The sequence below is a fragment of the Cheilinus undulatus genome, linkage group 2 (assembly GCF_018320785.1).
Source record: "Cheilinus undulatus linkage group 2, ASM1832078v1, whole genome shotgun sequence".
NCBI classification, from domain to species: Eukaryota; Metazoa; Chordata; class Actinopteri; order Labriformes; family Labridae; genus Cheilinus; species Cheilinus undulatus.
In genome coordinates this window covers 455,283-479,062 of record NC_054866.1, presented here as the reverse complement: position 1 = coordinate 479,062, position 23,780 = coordinate 455,283, and the positions used below count along the sequence as shown (strand labels likewise).

At 38.5% G+C, this 23,780-nt stretch overlaps 1 protein-coding gene across 6 annotated transcripts; it reads right to left on the bottom strand.

Moving 5' to 3' along the window:
• Positions 1-2,681: 2,681 nt before the first annotated feature.
• On the bottom strand, positions 2,682-23,426 carry tubd1 (tubulin, delta 1). 6 transcript variants are annotated; one of them, XM_041802296.1, is made up of 8 exons: positions 23,098-23,426; positions 22,864-23,011; positions 12,834-13,050; positions 12,518-12,749; positions 10,540-10,704; positions 10,320-10,448; positions 9,902-10,085; positions 2,682-4,807 (listed from the first exon to the last, which is right to left on the bottom strand). In XM_041802296.1, the coding sequence occupies exons 1-8, from the start codon at positions 23,246-23,248 to the stop codon at positions 4,699-4,701; spliced, it is 1,335 nt and encodes a 444-aa protein (XP_041658230.1). In that variant the 5' UTR covers positions 23,249-23,426; the 3' UTR covers positions 2,682-4,698. The 6 variants fall into 6 exon arrangements, with proteins under 6 accessions (XP_041658230.1, XP_041658253.1, XP_041658238.1 ...); XM_041802319.1 differs by having other exon boundaries at positions 9,902-10,081; XM_041802304.1 differs by lacking the exon at positions 2,682-4,807 and adding an exon at positions 5,801-6,849 and having other exon boundaries at positions 9,902-10,081.
• Between the last annotated feature and the right edge of the window lie 354 nt (positions 23,427-23,780).

Here is a 23,780-nt window from a genome sequence, read left to right as displayed (position 1 = left end):
GCCTTTATTCGATAGTGGAAGGACAGTGGATAGACTTGGAAACAGGGAAGAGAGTGGGGAGAGACATGCATTAAAGGGCCTCAGGCCGGATTCGAACCCGGGCCGCCCGCGTACATGGGTAGCGCCTTAAACCACTCAACCATCTACGCTCCTAATGTTGCTTATTTTTTAAGTTTTTTTTTTTTTTTTTTTTTGACAACAAGACTTATTTAATTGTTCCAAGGCTTTTTTTGGTATCGCATAATCTTCCAAGCAAGGTTCCTTCTTACACGCTTTAAAAAATCAGAGACTTTTAGAGACAGAACTGAGAAAAAGTGTTAGCAGTTTTTGCATCATAAACACTCAAAAATTAAAATTCTGGCTACACTGGACCAGGGTAGAATTTTCTAATTCAATGAACTGATTAAGTAATAATAAATGTACAGGACAAATAGCTTGGGTCAAAAATGCCTTACTGTGATGATTTCTTTTACATTAAATGCCTCTATATACAGTGCTTAACACATTTATCAAAGCACCACCCAAAGTCAGGTTTCTGCCACAGCTGCCCTAAATTAACAGCATTGGTAATTACCAAAATCATTTTTATCTTTCTGCAATGGTTAATACACCAATATGTAGAAGCTCTTTAACCCAAATGATATTTTTAATGCTAAGATAGAATTATTATTGTTATCCATGAATTTTACAATTTACTGATTTACAGAAAAACTGAAAAAATATTTAAGCACATTAATATTTCTTGATTAATGTTTCAAATTATAGTTATTTACTGTCATTCCTGAACAGAAAAATGAGTTTTAGTGGTTGAATGTTATGCTTGATTCATTTCTGACTTCTCAGAGAAGCCCAGTGAGCCGGCTCAGATTTGGGTGAATTCAGTTTGAAATTCCTCATTCCTGTTCAAAATGGTAAAACGTGGAGAGCTGACTGAAAATGAAAGAGTCCACATTAAAGCACTTCATGATGCTGGATGGTCTCTGAGACAGATATGACAGGTGGTCTGATACATTTGTTAAGCACTTTATCAATATACAGTATACTGATATTTATTAGAACACATTCTTCACAGTTTAATTTTAAAGAGAGTGATTTTTGCCAGGGAAGATCTATAAAAATAAGGGTGGGCTGCTAGGATTTTTTAAAAGGTCACACATTTTACCCCTTTCAGACAAGTTTATATCGGTCTCAGAGGTCCACAAAACATGCCTGTGAAGTTTTTTGCTGAAAAAACACTCCAGTATTGGACTTTTGAATTTCTAAAAATCCCAGCTATTTCTGTCTGTGGCGTTAAATCTTTAAAGAGCTGTCTGACTCCACCCCTCCCAGGAAATGGATGTGGCTCTCAGGAGTGCAGAACTTTCTTCCAAGCAGGGAGGGCCAACTGAACCTGGGGGCGGGGCCAACTCCCCATATGACATCGCGAGGGGAAAATCTGAGAACGGCTTGTTTGAGCACACATTTTCATAGTTTTAGTTTTTTAGTTTTATTTTATAATTATTTCATCATGCCATACACCAAAAGAGGTGCCCAGCCCTCACGGGCTTACAAGACACTGAAATACAAAACAAATAAGAGCAATCAAGCAAAGATGAGAGCAACTCATCACAGTACATATCAGACAGGAACAGATCAAGTGTTAACAAAATGTTGCTCATTTGCAATTAGACTATACTCTTGTTATTAGACAGCAGTTTTAGTCAAATATAAAGTGTCCTCTTACGCTGTTGAAAAGCATTCAGCACAAATTGTGCAAGTTGAAACACTTTGTGAGTAAACAAAAATTTGAGTCTTTCTTCATCAGACATAGAAAACAAATCAGGACACTCTGCAGACATTTTACAGAAAAGCTGACATCTTAAGTTGTGATACAGAGGACAATAGAATAAAAAGTGCATTTCATTTTCAACTTCACCCAAATCACACAACACACACATTCGCTCTTCCTCAGGAACAGCATGGAAGCGACCTGTTTCCAGGGCAAGAGGAAGAATGCCACATCTGAGCTGAGCACAGACTGATCTCTGAGCCCTGGTTAGGTTTAGAGGGACATAAAGCTCTGGACTGTACACTCTTTTAACCAGATTATAAGTTCTTAATTTAGGTTTTACATATAACTTCCTCAGCCAAATTTTGTTTATACTTCTCAAAAAGTATTGATTTGATTTGGTTGACATGACACCTTAATTTATTCCTATATATATACTGGAGACCAGCCTTATCAAATATTTTTGCTACTTCTCTTGCCCAGGTGTAACTATTGGACATGTCCCAATTGAATATTTGTTTAGTCAGTCTGCTATCATATTGATCAATCTGTTCCATAGCCACACCATGTCACCTATATGTCTCACTGCACAAGGTTCCCAACCCATATCACCGCTGAATGCAAGTTTTGGGGCATTTTTATGTATGCCTAGAAAGCAGCGAATAGCTCTATTCTGAACTGCTTCACATCTGGATGGACTACGGTAACCCCAAACCCCTGCCCCATAGTCTAATACAGGGCAAACACAGGATGTATAAAGCTGTGTGTACGTTTTGTAACCAAGATCACGACAAAGTTTAACTTTATTAGGGACAGCTCCCAAAGCTCTACCTGCAGATTCTGATAAAAGTTTAACTCCTTCAACAAATGTAAAATGTTCATCAATAGTCAATCCTAGATACTTGTAATTCTCAGTAAATAAAAGGGGAGTAGAACCAAAACAAAATTCAAACTCAGTTTGTGGCTGCCCCTTCTTCCTGAAATGCATAATCTGAGTTTTATCTCTATTTATTTTTAATCTCCATTTACTGCACCAACAGCAAACACTATTTAACAGATGCTGAAGATCGTTTTCAGTCTCTGCAAGGAGGACTATATCATCTGCATATAGCAGGGTGGCTACCTTTAGTTCACCTACTTGAACACCGGTTGCTGTCTGTTTAATTTCAGTGATTAAACCATTTATATAGATTGCAAACAGTGTAGGAGAGAGCACATCACCCTGTTTTACACCAAAAGGTGTTGGGAACCAGCCTGTTCTATAATCATTTACCTGCACACAAGATACTGGGTTTTGGTAGATAGCTTTTAGAGAATTATAAAATTTTCCATCAATACCTACATTTAATAATTTGAAGTTGAGAAGCTCATGATCAATACAATCAAAGGCTAAAGCTGGAGAAAAAGAGGGTAGCTGGTAGCCCAAATGTTGGAGAAATGGACTGTTGTTTCTCAACAGTACAGAGTTTAATAAATCACAGTGTCAGACAAAGTCAGAGAGCTGTCTGGGGTTCTCCAGGAAATGTAGAACATCTAACACTGATTTCTGGAGACTATTTATGCAACATTTTGATGAGAAAGATGATTACAATCATACAAAGTGTGGGGGAAGGATGGCATGGTTATTCAGTTAGTTTAGATGATGGCCTGTTCTGGAAAAAGGATCCCAAATGAAGGGCCATAGGGATCTCACATGGCATACACTAAGAAACTTATTTTGGATTACTCTTCATAAACTGATGCTAGAATGCTTTTACAGTGATGCTGATTTTGCAGTCTAGCCTGAAAAATGATGCTTTTTTTTTGCTCATAACATGAGGTTACCCTAAAATCTTACAGTAAACCTAAAAGCCAAGAGAAAAAAGTGGTGCCAGTGGTCAAATTCTTCTCTGCCTATTGGTTGTTGAACTGTGAGCTCTCTGCAACTTTTATCTTTCATTGTCATTCCCACACTGAGAGGTGGGACAAGTGCATTGGGAAATTAATGTGACAGACTCTAATGCAAATATAATAAATCTGTGTTTCTTAAAATAAAAATCATGTGTGCATCATTTTAAAGCATTAGTAGTCCACTCAAAGGACCACTAAAAATGACCTCTGGTGCCTGACCTGGCCCTAGGGCCTCAAACTGAATAGCCTGGGCATAGTGGTTAGGCTGCACCCCATGGAAGTGGTCAACCCGGGGTTCAAGTCTGACCTGTGGCACCATTCTCAACGTCTCTCATCCCTGTTTCCAATTCTATTCACTGTCCTCCTCTATCAATAAAGACGTCACACGAAAAATCACACAAAGTTGGCTTAAAAAAAAAAAAATGGATGAGGATATGTCTTACATATCAAAAAGGAATTATTGTTATCGGCAGATAGATTTTTTTGCCGATAGTCTATAAAATTGAACTGTATCAGCCGTAAATATTGGCTTCACGTACAAATAAGTTGGTGGAAGCTGAACCAACAGGCCAACATCAGCTGTAGTCTTTGTCTTTATCAATCATCATTCCTTAAAGTCTGTTTGAAGTTTTAGGTCTGAACTACATTTAAATATCAGTATCACTATGGGGTCAAATTAATCTGTAAATATTGACACATAAATTGTCAAAAAACAGTTTTAGTGCATTCCTTTAATTCAGAATTACAGTGACTGATGTGATCAGGACTAAACACAATTACTCCGTGATTTGACAACATCTGTATCACAAATATTTATGCAACTTTAACTTCTAACATTCTGAAATTGTCATAAAACAAACTCAGGAAACATCAGAAAAATCAAAACAAACATTGTTTTTGAGGTAGTTATGATGTACTTGTGACTGAATTTCTAACACACAGCAGAATTATGTAAACTAGAATTGTTTTTGTATAACAGCAGCCGCTCCCATGTCTGTCTGCTTTCTGTTGTTCACACAGTCCAAGACAACAGTGGCACATTACAGTCCCAGAAGTCTGTAGCTGGAGATAACTTGCTCAAGAGATGTGAGACTGTCGAGAAAATCCTCCTCTGAAATTCCAAACTTTATGTACTGATGGATGTAGGCCCTGGTACAACAGAAGGGAATTTACCAGATTAAAACATAATATAAAGTCAGGATGCACGATACAGTGGTTTAACATCAGTGTTGCCTGATATACTGTACATCAATGTGGAAAAGCCCCCTTCATGATTTCTTTTTTTGGAATATTTGATGGTCTGAACTAGACAAAGATAACCTGAGTGAATACAAACGTTTTTAACGATTTCATTTATGAAGGGACAAAGCCATCCAAACCTGCCTGGCCCTGTGTGAAAAAGTCTTCACCTCCTAAACCTAACTGGTTGTTCCATCCTTGGCAGCAACAACTGCAATGGTGATTGTCTGGTGATGAGTCTTTCTCATCTCTGTGGAGGAATGTTGTCCCACTCTTCTTTGTAGAATTGTTTAACTCAGCCATATTGGAGGGTTTTCCAGCATGAACGGCCTGTTTAAGGTCACACCACAGCATCTATATCAGATTTAAGTCCAGACTTAACTAGACCTCTCCAGAACCTCAGCCATTCAGAGGTGGACTTGCTGGTATGTTTGGGTTGTTGTCCTGTTGCATAACCCAAGTGTCTTTGAGCTTGAGGTCATGAACTGATGGCCAGATGTTGGCCTTCAGGATTTTCTTGTAGACAGCAGAAATCATGGTTCTACCAACTACAGCAAGTGGTCCAGGTCCTGGTCCAGACCACCACACTGCCACCACCATGTTTGACTGTTGCTCTGATGTTCTTTTTATCAAATGCTGTGTTATTTTGACTCCGGGTGGAACGGGATGCACTCCTTCAAAAAAGTTCATCTTCTGTCTGGTCAGTCCACAGAATATTTTCCCAGAAGTCTTGGGGATCATCAGGATGATTTTAGTCAAATGTGAGAAGGGTCTTTGTGTTCTTGTTGGTCAGCAGTGGTTTTGGTCTTGGAACTCTCCCATGATGCCATTGTTGTCCAGTTTCTTTCTTATGGTTGAGTCATGAACTCTGACCTTAACTGAGTCAGTGAGGCCTGCAGGTCTTTACATGTTGTTGGTTCTTTTGTGACCTCCTGGATGAGTCCGCAGTGCACACTTGTGTGGCTTTCCCATTAAATGGAGCGGCACAGCTCTACTTTGTTCGACTTGGCACCGGGGTTTGCTTTTCCACCACAGCCCAGCTACCTGATTGAGGTCTGATGACACAGCGTTTTGAGCCTTCATCGATCTCAGCCACAGTCTGATCTGACTTTACATTGTATTCAAGCAAAAATCAAACTGTGGACTGGCAGTGGCACTGTTTTCCCATTCTCTCTCTCCCCACGATCAATAAACAAACAATAATTCATGCTTATCATTAAAAGAGAATATTCCTTCAAAGAAGAACAGTCGCCTGATGATCGGTTTATGGGTCAGCAGAAAATGAGCACGATAATATTTTTGGGTTTGGCAGTCAGAATGGCATGCTTCACTAGTGCCAGTTGATAAAATAAAGTCTGTCCCTCTATCATGGGCTGAATGATTCAAACATCTTCAGTATTTTATTTTATTTTTAAAATGTCTGGAATTTATTTGTCTATATTCAGATTCAGATTCAGACGACTTTATTAATCCCTGAAGGGCAATTCAGTTTACAGTTTACCCTGCCTTATTGAAACAATCTAAACAATCAGGGAACAAAAACAAACAAATCCAAAACATTCACTGCAGCAACTAAGCAACCACATTCACATGTCAGTGCCAACAGATCCACAGGATCAGCAATAAATACAATAAGTACAATTAATACAATGTCAAGGATGCATTAAGAAGCAAAACACACCAATCAGATTCTGTTCACCTCTCAGCATTTAGCAGCCTGATAGCTGAAGGGATAAATGAGTTTGAGTATCTGTTGGTTTTCCTTGGGGGTGCATGATAGCGCCACCCGGAGGGCATAAGAGAAAAGTCAGAGGAGAGAATGTGGTCAGGCTGATTGATTATTCCTCTGGCTTTCTAGACCACATGTTTCTTCCAGAGGGAGCTTAGGTCCTCCAGCTGGACAATCTTGGAGCAGACTTTGATTATCTGGTTTAGACTGTTCCTGTTCTTTACTGACAGTCCATTAAACAAACACACAAAAGAAAAAGTTAAAAGACTTTCAATAAAAGAATGATAAAAACAAGATAAGATGCCCTCAGAAACACTAAAAGAGTTCAGCTTCCGCAACAAGTGGATCCTTTGCTGACCACGTTTGACTATTATTGACTCTGTGTTCTGAACAAACTTTAGTTCAGAGTCAAACACGGTTCCGAGATACTTGTAAGAGTCAACAATTTGTACATCTTTGTGAAAGGGTTAAATTCTGTTATCAGTAGACACAGACAAAGCTGTGATCCTGGCCCTGTGCCTGGTCAGTCCCGGTTTCACTGGTCAGAGAACTCATGCTGTGTGCAACTATTATTCTGTAGCATGAGCACATACAGTGCTTAACAAATGTATCAGACCACCTGTCATATTAGTCTCAGAGACCATCCAGCATCATGAAGTGCTTTAATGCGGACTCTTTCATTTTCAGTCAGCTCTCCACGTTTTACCATTTTGAACAGGAATGAGGAATTTCAAACTGAATTCACCCAAATTTGAGCTGACTCACTGGGCTTCTCTGAGAAGTCAGAAATGAATCAAGCATAACATTCAAGCACTAAAACTCATTTTTCTCTTCAGGAATGACGGTAAATAACTATAATTTGACATATTCACCAAGAAATATTAATGTGCTTTACTATTTTTCAGTTTTTTTTTGTAAATCAGTAAATTGTAAAATTCATGGATAACAATAATAATTCTATTTTAGCATTAAAAATATCATTTGGGTTAAAGAGCTTCTACATATTGGTGTATTAACCATTGCAGAAACATTTCATTTCATTTCATTTATTTGTTCTAGTCATGGCAAATCCATATTCACTCTCAAAGAGACATTCAACCTCACTCCACTCCATGGCTAGAAAGGAGCAGGGAGAAGAAAAATCAAACATCAAACATGATTGTGGTAATTACCAATGCTGTTAATTTAGGGCAGCTGTGGCAGAAACCTTACTTTGGTTAGGGTTAGGGTGCTCTAATACACTTGTTAAGCCCTGTAAATACTGACTTTTGGTGTTGTGCTGTGAATGCTGAGATCAGCCCACCCCTGTTACAGAGTTGTAGTCAGGGATTATATTCATCTCCCCGTGAGCTGAGAAGTCTTCATCAGAGGGTGGTTTATCAGAAGCAGACGGGGTACAGCCATCGGCAAATAGCTTTGAGGTCAGCTCGGCATTCTTCTTACAGGACTAGGGCTGGGCAATTAATCAAAAATTAGACTCAATTGCAATATGACATGCTGCAGTTTTCAAATCGCAGAAGATGCAACATTTCTTTAACCTGAAATTTGTGTCAAAACACCAGTTTAGGGGAGCAGGTGGCCTAGTGGTTAAAAGGCGCTCCCCATGTACGCGGGCGGCCCAGGTTTGAATCCGGCCTGAGGCCCTTTACCGCATGTCTCACCCCCACTCTTGACCCTGTTTCTGACTCTATCCACTGTCCTCCTCTATCAAATAAAGGCACAAAAAGCCCAAAAATAAACCTTAAAAAAAAAAAAAACAACAACAAAAAAACAAAAACAAAAAACCCCACCAGTTTAAAACTTTGTTTTGCAGCAGAGATGTGATTCATTACAAATCATGCAATCATTCAAGTGCCATTTTTTTCAGAATAGTCTACAAAAAAATCCTAATTTCTTAATTTTTTGTAAATTTTTCTGACTAAATATGAGAATGAAATTTAGATAAATGACCACCTCCTTCAACACATTTCATATCCAATTTGCATTATGAGTCAAAATCAGCATAATAAGATATATTTTTAAAATTGTTCAGCCTATGTTTAATTGAATTTTGTATTGGTTGTAATATAGAATGATTTATTGCCTGTTTTTGTCGGAAAATACATTAAATGTGGAACTTAAGGAATAATCACATATCAAATCGCAGTTGCAATATTGGGGAAAAATATCGCAATAAGATTATTTTCCCAAATCGTTCAGCCCTACACAGGATTATTCTCAGCACGGCCAAACTGGTGATGGAAAAGTAAATCAGCACGGCTTGGTTTGGCTCAGCGCAGCCAAAAAACCCCATACTGGAGTCATTTTAGTAGGCAGGCCACTGTCCCCAGTTTTCTCCATTTGTGGATAATGGCTCTCACTGTGGTTCACTGAAGTCCCAAAGCCTTAGAAATGTCTGTGTAACCCTTTTCAGACTGATAGATGTCAGTGACCTTGTTTCTCATCTGTTCTTGTTGTCAGACACGTTCTGTTTAAGGGATTTCAGGATTCAACAGTGATCAGGTCTGGGTGTGGCTCCTGAAATTAAGCTCAACTTTTCAATAAATTTGGTAGGTGTGGATGCTTTTTTCCCTTAACAGATGAAATCATTATCTAAAATCTGACTTTTAAATTTACTCTAGTTATCTTTGTCTAATACTAAAATTTGTTTTATGATCTGAAACATTTAAGTGTGGCAAATATGCAAAAAATAAAAAAAATAAATTAGGAATGGGCAAATAGTTTTCTCTGCACTAAAGAACCTTTTGGGAGACATCAGCACTTTGGCAAATAATATGGCATGAACCCGTGTCGTGTGTGATGCATACATTGTCTGTTGTATCAGGTCTATTTAATACTAGCAGTTACCAAGGCTTACTGCTGATATAGAGAAGTTTTTATGAAGCAAATGAAGCCTCCTCTTAGACAAACTGTGATCTATTATGGTCAAACATGAAAGAAAATGTGGTATTGTAGGAGTGTTATACCAAAAGAAGGGATGAAAAAGACGGCAACAGTATCAGAAATTGGCTGAACTTTTCTCTTAATATAATTTTAAAAACCGCTACTCTTTTTCCAGTTGTGTTTTCATGTTGTATCTTTTTGAAATAGACTTGTTACGGCTTTTGTACTTTTTATTTATGATACCAGTAGCCTGTTTAGTTTTCCAGCACCGTTTATGTCAATGATATTAAGGCACCCTCCATTCTTGTGCAGCAGCTGCTTTGTAATAAATAAAAACCCTTTCTAGGGTTTCTTAAACTTCTGTCTTCCTCTGATTAACACAGCCAACTCACCTGGATGCAAACATATTCCAAGCCTTCCCCACCATGTTATCCAGTGGTCTGAGCAGAGCCTTGCTGTTGCTGACCAGTGCGGCTGATTTTTCATATTTATTAAATGGCACTGGAGATTTCCACACGCTGAAAGCTTCTGAGGATGAGAGCCAGGAGGTGTAGAGGGCTGGGTCCTTAAAACTATCTGTGGAAAGGTCAACATTCTTAAAACTGTTGTAAAATTTCTCTCAAATTCAAAACTTAAAATGACAGTCTCTTGTTTTATGAATTAATCCCACCAGCCTGTCCTTGGATATTTCAATAATCAAGAAGACTTTTGTGACTATCATGTTGTTAGTGAGGCTCAATCATTGGGTGTTAGTATCATAATTTTTCCTAGTTAGTTTTTTTCTTTTTTTTTTTGGATGGGATCTCTGACCTGTGTCTGAGCTGTACACGTCTCTCCCTCTTAGTATGAGCAGGTTGGCCAGAGAGGTGTTAAAGCTGGGTGCTGTTAGACTGCTGCTCTGCTCCGATGCTCCAGGTAGCTGCACCTGCCAGTCTATACCTGACAGAAAAAACAACACAGACTCTTACATCTTTAAATAAAAAAGTATAATAATAAACATGTGGATGAACTGGACTTGGGGAGAACTTGCCTTCCTCCATCTTACTGTTGGAGATCAGCATCTGGCGCAGGTGTTTGAGCAGGCCTGGCCAGCTGAACGTGCTGTACGCTATGGAGGAGCTTGGCATCTGAGGGATCGTACTCACACTGAGCAGCTTGTACTCTGGGTGGCACGCAAGGGAACTCACCAGCTCTCCTGAGAGAGAATCATTAGAGGAGAACTTCTGATGAATTAACCTCAGACTTCATTCTTCCACTACGTTGCTATAATGCTGTGGTTCCATACTAGCATAGTCATAGCTAACTGTATATCTCATGTGTGCAAATTAATTAATTAATTAATTAAAAATAAAAACATTGCCTGGGTTGCAGTGATGAGGGTTGGAAGGAATTTGGCTTTTCTGACCAAAAAAAAAAAAACCCTACAAAAACAACCTATTAATGTAAAATTGAAAACAGATATAAGTGATGTCAGTAAATCTGTAATATAAAATAAGTGACTGATAAATATTCTACCGCTTCATGTCAGTATTTAGTGCAGTCTCAGCTCTGAGTCTGTGTGGATAGGTCTCAGTCAGGCTCAAACATCTGGACTCTGAGATTTTACTCCATTCTTCTTTGTGAAACTGCTAAGGCTCTGTCAGGGATCGAGAGTGAACAACTATTTTCAAGTCCAGCCACTAATTCTCTGTTGGATTCAGGTCTGGACTTTGACTCATCCACTCCAGAACATTTCCCTTGTTGTCTTTAAACCATTCCTGTGTAGCTTTCTCTGTCTGCTTCAGCTCATTGTCTTGCTAGAGAATAAATCTTCTCCTAAGCTGTAGTTCTCTTGCAGACTGAATGAGATTGTCCTCCAGGATTTTCCTCTATTTTGCTGCATCCTCTGCCTTTACAAGCCTTCCAAGGCTGGCTGCTGAGAAGCATCCCCACAGCATGATGCTGCCACCACCGTGCTCTACAGTGGGGATGGTGTGTTTGTGGTGATGTCAGTTTTTGGCATCTTGTCTGATGGTCAAAAAGCTCCATTCTGGTCTCATCAGACCAAAGAACTTTCTTCCTCTTAACCATGGAGTCTCCCACATGCCTTTAGGTGAACTCTAGTCCAGATTGAATCTGAGTTTTCTTCAACAGTGTCTTTCTCTTTGCCACTCTCCCATAAAGCTCTGACTGGTGAAGAACCCGGCCAACAGTTGTTGTCTGCAGAGTCTCTCCCATCTCAGCTGCTGAAGCTTGGAGCTCCTTCAGAGTAGTCATAGGTGTCTTGGTGTCCTCTCTCACTAGTCTCCTTCTTGCACGCTCACTCAGTCTGTGAGGACGGTCTGATCTATGTGACATATTCCCTCATTTCTTCATGATGGATTTAACTGAACTCTGCGGGATGTTCAGAGACTTGGAAATGTTTCTGTCTCCATCCCCTGACTTAGACTTTTCAATAACCTTTTTCTCTGAGTTGCTTGGAGTGTTCTTTTGTCTTTATGGTATAATGGTAGACAAGAATACTCATTAACCAGTGACTGGACCTTCCAGACACAGATGTCTTTACACTACAATCACTGAGACACATTCACTGCACTCAGGTGATCCCAGTTTCTCTAATTGTGAGACTGCTAGCACCAGTTGGCTGGACCTCTGTTGAATTCGGTCAGTCACTTTAAAGGGGTGAATATTTATGCAGTCACTTATTTTACATTACATATTTTTGTTTAACTGACATTACTTTGTTTTTACTCTGACATCAAAGAGTTTTTTTTTTGTAATTCGTTTTTTAAATAAAAAAAAAAAAAAGCCAAATCATATTCGCCATGATTGCTACAAAACCAATAAAGGTAAAACTTCCAAGGGGGTGAATAATTTTTATAGGCACTGTATGCAAGAGACGATTGAACATGTTTTCATTTGCAGAATAGGGGTGAGGGTGGGGGTGGGGGGGTCTGTCAAAAAACGGGGGAACCCCTGCAGTATGTGAACCTGCTGCGAGTTTTCATTCTTGTCCTGTTCTGTCTTACCCAGAGGGTTTCTGCTGTAAACTCCGCTGGAGTCAGCACTGAGTGCCGGCTGAAGAACGCTGCCGAGCTGGTGAGCCATGACCCTGTTGACGTCACTGAAGGAGATGTGTCTGATGTTAAGCAGCTGACTACAGATCCTGTGTACCGTGTCGTTCTCATGTACGAGGATGGCGTCAGACAGCTGGTAGAGGTGAGCAAGTGTCAGCACAGAGTTGTAGTTCTGGACAATCACCTGAAAGAACAAACCAAGGCTTTTATAAAAACATTATATTCTAACATTAAAGGTACAGTATGTCATCGACATTTAACAGCATACCTCTCCAGTCCCGTATGGCCAGGTGAGGTGGTTAAGGATGAAGGACTTGGGAAAGATGTCTCTGAGACAGCGAGTTACGTAGGTACCGACACCAGATCCCGTTCCACCGGCTACACTCATTACAGCCATGAGCCCGGCCAACCTGTCACAGCGCTCCACCTCTCGCCTCACCAGCTCTTCCACCGCATCTCTGTGACGAGGACCATGGATACAAAACCTGGGTGGGGACAACAAGGAGCCCGTTACCAGTTTTTAGTGATGGGTGATGCTACTGTTAGTAGTAACTTGTTACGTGACAGGACTGTAAGAAAGGAAAAACTGAGAAAATAAGACATTCTACTGATGTTGCATGATCAAATTAAAACCCTGTCGTAGCTTGTTATGCACGTGTGAAAATGTCAAGACAACATGTAGCCAAGGGTTCATCTTCTGTAGGAGCTATCAGTTTCTAGTTCAGGTTTAGTTTGGTTAGTAAATTTAGTTTATTTTGGTGTTTTCTTCATTCAGGTTTTCTTTTGCCAATTATTTCATTGGTATATTTAGTTTTTGTTTTAAGTATTTCAGTTTGGTTGGGTGATTTGGTCACACTGTGACCATCTGAGGTGATTCAGGTAGACAGAGGACCAGCATGCACCTGGGTGGACCTATGTCTCTTTTTTGCCCAAGAGAGTCAGCAGGAGCCAAGATTTTATTTTTCCTTTGCTTTCTTGCTCTTCAGAAAATAAACCATGAAAATGTAGAGCTTCTGCATGTACAATGGACTGCTTTGTCTGCATTACAAACATCCCCACATCAGTGGCCATTTGTTTATATTTGATAGAAGTTAAGTTTTCTGATTTAATTTATAATATCTATTTAATTTTTATTTGTGGAGAAATGGCCACTGACCTACCTTTATGTCCTCCTGAGACCCTGTGTGCACATAGGAGGACAATGTTACATTTTGACTTTCAGGATTTCCTTACAAATTTAAATAATTTGCTTGGAATATCTAGAGAAATTACTTTGAAATTTTCAGGATTTTTCTTTACACATGTTATTGTTAATTAAATATTATTGTATAGTATATTCTTTTGTTTTTTATTCTCTTTTTTTGGTATTTTTGTGGGAATTTGAGAAATTTATTTGTAGGTTTGGGGGAATTTGATGAAAATTTTGGGGCCTTCAAAATTTTAATAAGTTTGTATTTTGGGTGAAATTTATTTGGAAATTTGATAATAATTTAAATACTTTCCATTGAATTTTGGGGGGATTTATATATACATATTTTTTAATTTGATAAGAAATTTTCAAGGAATTTCTTTGAAATTTTTCTGGAATTTGCATTGATTTTTAAACATTTTATTTTGTGTAATCTTTCTTCAGAAGAGCTAACCGAAACATTTGGGGGATATTTACAGACATTTGGGGGTAATTTATATTATTCTATTTTAATTTAATTTTTTTATTTATTTTTTACAGAGTTTTTCCATTTTTGAAAAAATGGTAATGTCTTGGAAATTTTGCACTATTTATGCTTTGGGAATCTCATTATTTAGATGGGAATTTTTCAGGATTTCCAGAACATTTTAAGGAAATTTAGTTAACAACTGGCCTTAACAAGTTCTTATTATCACAAAAAGACTACACCACATGTGTCTGACTCTATTTCATACTAACAGAATTGCCTCCTACTGGCTGAAACACATTCAAAATGTCTAAAAAAAATCAGTTTTTGTCTGTTGTACAGTAACATAAGCGTGTTGTTGTCATATGCTGGCGTAATATTTTTTGTTTAAAACTAATCCTGTTCAAAGACAAGTCTGAGGTTTTATACCTATAAGGTCCTACTGAACCCAAATGAGTGGGAGAATCTAAAAATGCATTCCAAACTAAAGCTCAGGTCTCAGGATGATATATGTTGATTCTACCATCATGACACATCTTAGTTTACAGCCCCTAATTTATAACGCTTACAGACTATGAGATAACATTTTCATACGTAAAAATACAGTTTGATTAGAATGCATGTTCATGTATTGATTATATAACGGAAAATTGATAAAACGGGCTGATTTAATGAAAGCCAAAATGCCCCTGAACAAGGCTTTATTTCTTAAATGAAAACTAATGAAATAACAAAACCCTCATACAGTGACACTCAATGTGTAGCCCTAGAGCCACATGTGGCTGTTTTGTGGGGATTTGTGGCTCTTTTATGTCTAAATTTGAAATATTATTCCTCAGGAAAACCATAAAAAGGAAACTTTGACCTCAGAATTATCCATTGCAATTTGTTTCCCGCACTTTAACACTAGGCTTTAATTGTCAAACTTAAGTGTCAACCTATATTCATTGTCTGTATATTTCCATTGCCCTTATTTGCAATTTCGCCCCCTTTCAAAAACTAGCGCTTCTTCTTTAAAATGTGGCTAATTTATTACTGAGGAAAAAAAATGTCAAACCACTCGAATCAGACATATTCTGTTCCAAGGTGGCCTGGAGACCTTTTTTTGTTGTATAGATGAACTGTTTATCATGTCCAGGAAATCATGTATGATTATTTGTTTTGCGAGGGTTGTTAATCATGACATGATCTGTTGGGAGTGTTAGTGGCCATTAGTGCCTTTTGTTTTTGTTATTTGCTATTCACGTTCCAGTAGCCGACCCCCCGGAACTTGTATAAATAGTTTCAATTAGCGTTTCCACACACCGGCCTCGTCACCAACAGAGCAGGTATTGTTGAGCATGATAGGTTACCATCAGTTTGTTCATTTGTTTTTACCATGAAAGGGTTTTTATGATTGGTCTATAGTTTGTGCCGCTTGGTAAGCAGAGGTACGTTCTGTTTGTTTGGTTATTTGAGTATGTTATTTTCACTTTGTATTTAATGACTTTTGATTGATTTTGATGACTTGAATTTTGTACGAGCGGGTGTGCAATACTGGTTGTTCATTTCATGTTTGACCACAGTTAAGATGACCTTTTTAAAACTAAAACGATAAATTGTTAACCTAAAATGTTTGTTGATGCACTGTGTATGTAAATGTGTCAATGTATGCCTATTTGAAAGGCTGATTGTGACTTTTTATCTTTTAGTTTCACGTGCCGAATGATTAATAAAAGAATTGCACCTGTTGAACACTACATAACTTATTGGTACCAAGGGGGCCTTTTCACTTATTTCCCCCCACCTTTTTGCTGCTTTTTACCATATTTAGTCACTTGTCCACTCATTTCCCCCACCTTTTTGCTGCTTTTTACCATATTTAGTCACTTTTCACTCAATTTCCCCCACCTTTTTGCTGCTTTTTACCAAATTTAGTCACTTGTCCACTCATTTCCCCCCCACCATTTTGCTGCTTTTTACCATATTTAGTCACTTGTCCACACAATTTCACCCACCTTTTTGCTGCTTTTTACCATATTTAGTCACTTGTCCACTCAATTTCACCCACCTTTTTGCTGCTTTTGACCATATTTAGTCACTTGTCCACTCATTTCCCCCACTTTTTGCTGCTTTTTACCATATTTAGTCACTTTCACTCAAGTTCCCCCCATCTTTTTGCTGCTTTTTACCATATTTAGTCACTTTCACTCAAGTTCCCCCCATCTTTTTGCTGCTTTTTACCATATTTAGTCACTTGTCCACTCATTTCCCCCACCTTTTTGCTGCTTTTTACCAAATTTAGTCACTTTCCACTCATTTCCCCCACCTTTTTGCTGCTTTTTACCATATTTAGTCACTTTTCACTCATTCTCCCCCACCTTTTTGCTGCTTTTTACCAAATTTAGTCACTTGTCCACTCATTTCCCCCCCACCTTTTTGCTGCTTTTGACCATAGTCACTTGTCCACTCAATTTCCCCCACCTTTTTGCTGCTTTTTACGATATTTAGTCACTTTCACTAAATTTCACCCACCTTTTTGCTGCTTTTTACCATATTTATTCACTTGTCCACTCAATTTCACCCACCTTTTTGCTGCTTTTTACCAAATTTAGTCACTTGTCCACTCATTTCCCCCACTTTTTGCTGCTTTTTACCATATTTAGTCACTTTCACTCAAGTTCCCCCACCTTTTTGCTGCTTTTTACCATATTTAGTCACTTGTCCATTCAATTTCCCCCACCTTTTTGCTGCTTCTTACCATATTTAGTCACTTGTCCATTCAATTTCCCCAACTTTTTGCTGCTTCTTACCATATTTAGTCACTTTCCACTCAATTTCCCCCCATCTTTTTGCTGCTTTTTACCATATTTAGTCACTTTCCACTCAATTTCCCCCCATCTTTTTGCTGCTTTTTACCATATTTAGTCACTTGTCCACTCATTTCCCCCACCTTTTTGCTGCTTTTTACCAAATTTAGTCACTTGTCCACTCATTTCCCCCCCACCTTTTTGCTGCTTTTGACTATATTTAGTTACTTTCACTCAATTTCCCCCACCTTTTTGCTGCTTTTGACCATATTTAGTCACTTTCACTAAATTTCCCCACCTGCTTTTGACCATATTTAGTCACTTTCACTCAATTTCCCCCACCTTTTTGCTGCTTTTGACCATATTTAGTCACTTTCACTCAATTTCCCCCACCTTTTTGCTGCTTTTTACCATATTTATTCACTTGTCCACTCAATTTCACCCACCTTTTTGCTGCTTTTTACCATATTTAGTCACTTGTCCACTCAATTTCACCAACATTTTGCTGCTTTTACCATATTTAGTCACTTGTCCTCAATTTCCCCACCTTTTTGCTGCTTTTACCATATTTAGTCACTTTCACTCAATTTCCCACCTTTTTGCTTCTTTTTACCATATTTATTAACTTGTCCACTAATTTCCCCCACCTTTTTGCTGCTTTTGACCATATTTAGTCACTTTCACTCAATTTCCCCCACCTTTTTGCTGCTTTTTACCATATTTATTCACTTGTCCACTCAATTTCACCCACCTTTTTGCTGCTTTTTACCATATTTAGTCACTTGTCCACTCAATTTCACCCACCTTTTTGCTGCTTTTTACCATATTTAGTCACTTGTCCACTCAATTTCACCCACCTTTTTGCTGCTTTTTACCATATTTAGTCACTTGTCCACTCAATTTCCCCCACCTTTTTGCTGCTTTTGACCATATTTAGTCACTTTCACTCAATTTCCCCCACCTTTTTGCTGCTTTTGACCATATTTAGTCACTTTCAATAAATTTCCCCCACCTTTTTGCTGCTTTTGACCATATTTAGTCACTTTCACTCAATTTCCCCCACCTTTTTGCTGCTTTTGACCATATTTAGTCACTTTCACTCAATTTCCCCCACCTTTTTGCTGCTTTTGACCATATTTAGTCACTTTCACTCAATTTCCCCCACCTTTTTGCTGCTTTTTACCATATTTATTCACTTGTCCACTCAATTTCACCCACCTTTTTGCTGCTTTTTACCAAATTTAGTCACTTGTCCACTCATTTCCCCCCCACCTTTTTGCTGCTTTTTACCATATTTAGTCACTTGTCCACTCATTTCCCCCACCTTTTTGCTGCTTTTTACCAAATTTAGTCACTTGTCCACTCATTTCCCCCCCACCTTTTTGCTGCTTTTGACCATAGTCACTTGTCCACTCAATTTCCCCCACCTTTTTGCTGCTTTTGACTATATTTAGTCACTTTCACTCAATTTCCCCCACCTTTTTGCTGCTTTTGACCATATTTAGTCACTTTCACTCAATTTCCCCCACCTTTTTGCTGCTTTTGACCATATTTAGTCACTTTCACTCAATATCCCCCACCTTTTTGCTGCTTTTGACCATATTTAGTCACTTTCACTCAATTTCCCCCACCTTTTTGCTGCTTTTGACCATATTTAGTCACTTTCACTCAATTTCCCCCACCTTTTTGCTGCTTTTTACCATATTTATTCACTTGTCCACTCAATTTCACCCACCTTTTTGCTGCTTTTTACCATATTTATTCACTTGTCCACTCAATTTCACCCACCTTTTTGCTGCTTTTTACCAAATTTAGTCACTTGTCCACTCATTTCCCCCACTTTTTGCTGCTTTTTACCATATTTAGTCACTTTCACTCAAGTTCCCCCACCTTTTTGCTGCTTTTTACCATATTTAGTCACTTGTCCATTCAATTTCCCCCACCTTTTTGCTGCTTCTTACCATATTTAGTCACTTGTCCATTCAATTTCCCCAACTTTTTGCTGCTTCTTACCATATTTAGTCACTTTCCACTCAATTTCCCCCCATCTTTTTGCTGCTTTTTACCATATTTAGTCACTTTCCACTCAATTTCCCCCCATCTTTTTGCTGCTTTTTACCATATTTAGTCACTTGTCCACTCATTTCCCCCACCTTTTTGCTGCTTTTTACCAAATTTAGTCACTTGTCCACTCATTTCCCCCCCACCTTTTTGCTGCTTTTGACTATATTTAGTTACTTTCACTCAATTTCCCCCACCTTTTTGCTGCTTTTGACCATATTTAGTCACTTTCACTCAATTTCCCCCACCTTTTTGCTGCTTTTGACCATATTTAGTCACTTTCACTCAATTTCCCCCACCTTTTTGCTGCTTTTGACCATATTTAGTCACTTTCACTCAATTTCCCCCACCTTTTTGCTGCTTTTGACCATATTTAGTCACTTTCACTCAATTTCCCCCACCTTTTTGCTGCTTTTTACCATATTTATTCACTTGTCCACTCAATTTCACCCACCTTTTTGCTGCTTTTTACCATATTTAGTCACTTGTCCACTCAATTTCACCCACCTTTTTGCTGCTTTTTACCAAATTTAGTCACTTGTCCACTCATTTCCCCCACTTTTTGCTGCTTTTTACCATATTTAGTCACTTTCACTCAAGTTCCCCCACCTTTTTGCTGCTTTTTACCATATTTAGTCACTTGTCCATTCAATTTCCCCCACCTTTTTGCTGCTTCTTACCATATTTAGTCACTTGTCCATTCAATTTCCCCAACTTTTTGCTGCTTCTTACCATATTTAGTCACTTTCCACTCAATTTCCCCCCATCTTTTTGCTGCTTTTGACCATATTTAGTCACTTTCACTCAATTTCCCCCACCTTTTTGCTGCTTCTTACCATATTTAGTCACTTGTCCATTCAATTTCCCCAACTTTTTGCTGCTTCTTACCATATTTAGTCACTTTCCACTCAATTTCCCCCCATCTTTTTGCTGCTTTTTACCATATTTAGTCACTTTCCACTCAATTTCCCCCCATCTTTTTGCTGCTTTTTACCATATTTAGTCACTTGTCCATTCAATTTCCCCAACTTTTTGCTGCTTCTTACCATATTTAGTCACTTTCCACTCAATTTCCCCCCATCTTTTTGCTGCTTTTTACCATATTTAGTCACTTTCCACTCAATTTCCCCCCATCTTTTTGCTGCTTTTTACCATATTTAGTCACTTTCCACTCAATTTCCCCCCCACCTTTTTGCTGCTTTTGACCATATTTAGTCACTTTCCACTCATTTCCCCCACCTTTTTGCTGCTTTTTACCATATTTAGTCACTTTCCACTCAATTTCCCCCCATCTTTTTGCTGCTTTTTACCATATTTAGTCACTTGTCCACTCATTTCCCCCACCTTTTTGCTGCTTTTTACCAAATTTAGTCACTTGTCCACTCATTTCCCCCCCACCTTTTTGCTGCTTTTGACTATATTTAGTTACTTTCACTCAATTTCCCCCACCTTTTTGCTGCTTTTGACCATATTTAGTCACTTTCACTCAATTTCCCCCACCTTTTTGCTGCTTTTGACCATATTTAGTCACTTTCACTCAATTTCCCCCACCTTTTTGCTGCTTTTGACCATATTTAGTCACTTGTCCACTCAATTTCACCCACCTTTTTGCTGCTTTTTACCAAATTTAGTCACTTGTCCACTCATTTCCCCCACTTTTTGCTGCTTTTTACCAAATTTAGTCACTTTCCACTCATTTTCCCCACCTTTTTGCTGCTTTTTACCATATTTAGTCACTTGTCCACTCAATTCCCCCCCACCTTTTTGCTGCTTTTGACCATATTTAGTCACTTTTCACTCATTTTCCCCCACCTTTTTGCTGCTTTTGACCATATTTAGTCACTTTCCACTCATTTTCCCCCACTTTTTTGCTGCTTTTTACCATATTTAGTCACTTTCCACTCAATTCCCCCCCACCTTTTTGCTGCTTTTGACCATAGTCACTTGTCCACTCATTTTCCCCCACCTTTTTGCCATTTTCACTTTTCACTCTTTTTTGCCAAGTTTTCGAAGCTTTTTTTTTTTTTTACCATCATTGCCACCTGTAAGCCATTTTTTGTGTTACGTCTCATCCATTTCTGCCACTTTTTCTCCACAGATTTTTGTTCCTTTTGTCCCAGTTTTTGTCATTTTCTGTGTATTTTACCCCCGTTCACCCACTTTTGGCCACTTCTTTGCAGCTTTTTTACCTATTTTGTCAGCTTTAACTTAGGCTGTTTTTATTGCCACTTTCACTCATTTTCACCTCTTAGACGGCGGCTCTTGCAAAGGTATTTTTCAACTATTTGGCTCTTTGGTTGAGCAAGGTTGAGTAACACTGCCCTGGAATAACTCCAGCAGCTTCTAATCTGCACCATTTATTCCTTATCATATGTATTTCACTGTGTTGTCCCATCATTAGATCTAAGTTTGTTTTGCCGTAGTAGTGGCAGTCTAGTATTTTCTGCCTCTAAGCTGATGTTGTCATCGGCGTCAGTCATGCTACGATCTGATTGGTCTAAAGCCACAGGGCAGCTAGCCTCACTTGGCTGAGTTCGAGCTAATGACAGTGTGGCAGAGTCATAACACACAAAGAAGGCATGAGGTAGGAGCAACAATAAGGAAAAGTCAATGGCACTGTTATAGATGTTATTAAAAGGACGCTGACAGTCTGAAAACACCGGGGAAGCTGCTTGGAGGAAACGCCACTGTAAGGAAATGTACAGCTCTGATACAAACTGCAGGTAATCTGTTTACCTGCAGCTGTTGTTTACAAGCTTGCAGTCCAAGACAAAAATGACAACAGTTACTGCCTCATGATGCTGACTGGTCCACAAACAAACGTTTCAGAATAAAGCTTTACAAGATGGATCCACCTGAAGACAGAAACAGAATCTGGCAAACCCATCAGCTTAGAGAGGGTTTTAAGATAGCTACATTTCTGGGTTAAAGAAGAAATTATAGCCATAATTAGGAGTTTTTGACTGTTTATCTCATTAATATGACTCGTTATCTAAAAATTTCAACTTTAATTTCATCATTACTATTTCCGTCATATTTTTTACTGTTTCATGTCAGTCATTGGGGATACACAATATTATCTGCATGATATCAGTATCTGAAGATAGTGGTTTATAAAGTGAATTATTAAATTGGCAGACATAAGCTAAAAACTGATATTTACAACCAATATTTTGGCTACAAAATCTGCCTATATCAGCTGTAAATTTTGTCCATATGAACAAATGAGTTGGTGGAGTTTTAGGCTGGACCAACAGACCTGTGTCAGCTGGAGTTTTTCTTTCTTCATCATCATACCTCACACTTTAGGGTTTTATTGACTGAAATTTGTTAATTTGTTTATCCTCAGACTTTAAATTGTGTGCTATAAGGACTGAAGTTTTGAATCCAATATCCTGCTAATGTTTTTTCTTTAATTTAATAATAATTACTACTTTTTACATCAATTTTTTAAACCTTTTAATGCAATTATCATGACAGACAGTAGTTTCTAAGAATGTAGACTTTTAATTTTATAAATATGAGTTATGATCTCATTATTTAATTTTTTAATTTTCAATAATTTTAATCTTTTATCCCATAACCCCTCCTTGTGATCTCATAAAATCAACTCTTAATCTCAAAACACTGACTGTTTATCCCACAGTTTCTGCTCTTTACTTTCTAACTATATGTATATTAGTTTAATTATTTCAGTGCCTTTCGTTTCCTCTTTTCCCTTCTCTTGCCCTTCATACGGGGAGCTGTGGGCTTCCATATCTTTGACATTTTGACAGTGGATTAATGTTCTTACCCATTAGCCCAGTTGTTTCCAGAGCCTTGTTTCTGACTGAAGTGCGAACCTTCTCCATACCTCCACCTCCCTGATTTCGCAGCTCTGCTGATACTCTGGTTGATAACTTTGGGCTCCATGTCAACGAGGACCGCCCTGGCAACAAGCTCTGGCCAGCAGAGAGGACGACAGAAACATGAGCAATGGGAATAAAGAACAGAAAGAACCATGTTTAATCCAGAGAAGAGCTCATACCTCCATGTACTGTACGGTCAAAGAACCGCTCACAGCTGGCCGTCCGGTACAGACTCCTCTGTCCGTCCAGAGCATCACTACAGAGGGTGTCAAACAGCTCATGACCCAGCTGGTTACCGCACTGACCGAGCTGAACCGTGACAACGGACATTTCTCACCCGGGTACGGGAGGACGACTCCCCAGAAGCACCGATAGTTCTGTTATCATCGTACGGAAGCCCAGACTCGGAAATAAAAAAACAGGTTTTCACGTCTTAGGTCGAAATCGTCGTGGCTGTGCAAATAACGTCAAACTGAAGGAGCTGAGTGAACTACCGGTTACCGCCACAGAGAACTTAGAATGGCACTTCCGCCCGCAGCCATCAGAGATTTCAAAATAATGCTCCAGTTAATACATCGTTGAGGAAAAAGGGAGAAAAGGAGAACGTTCATATATTTATAAGAATTTGTTTTAATAATAATAATAACAACAAAAACAACAACAATAATAATTTCATTATTATCACTATTATTATTGTTACAACCACCACCTCTACTACTACTACTACAAATAATAATAATAATAATAATGTTAATTTGATTTATAACAACATAGTTGTTATAGCAGTAGTAGGTTTTTCATTATATTGTTGTTAAAATCTGACTTTGTGCTTAACAAATTTATTAGACCACCACCCAAAGTA

Bases quoted from the DNA above. Each gene is read 5' to 3' on its own strand.
- tubd1 (XM_041802290.1), bottom strand. From the start codon at position 23,248: ATGTCCGTTGTCACGGTTCAGCTCGGTCAGTGCGGTAACCAGCTGGGT. The intron at 12,750-12,833 runs GTATGCTGTTAA...TTGTTCTTTCAG, and splicing joins GGCCATACGGGACTGGAGAG to GTGATTGTCCAGAACTACAA. The intron at 10,449-10,539 runs GCAAGTTCTCCC...TTTTTCTGTCAG, and splicing joins CAACAGTAAGATGGAGGAAG to GTATAGACTGGCAGGTGCAG.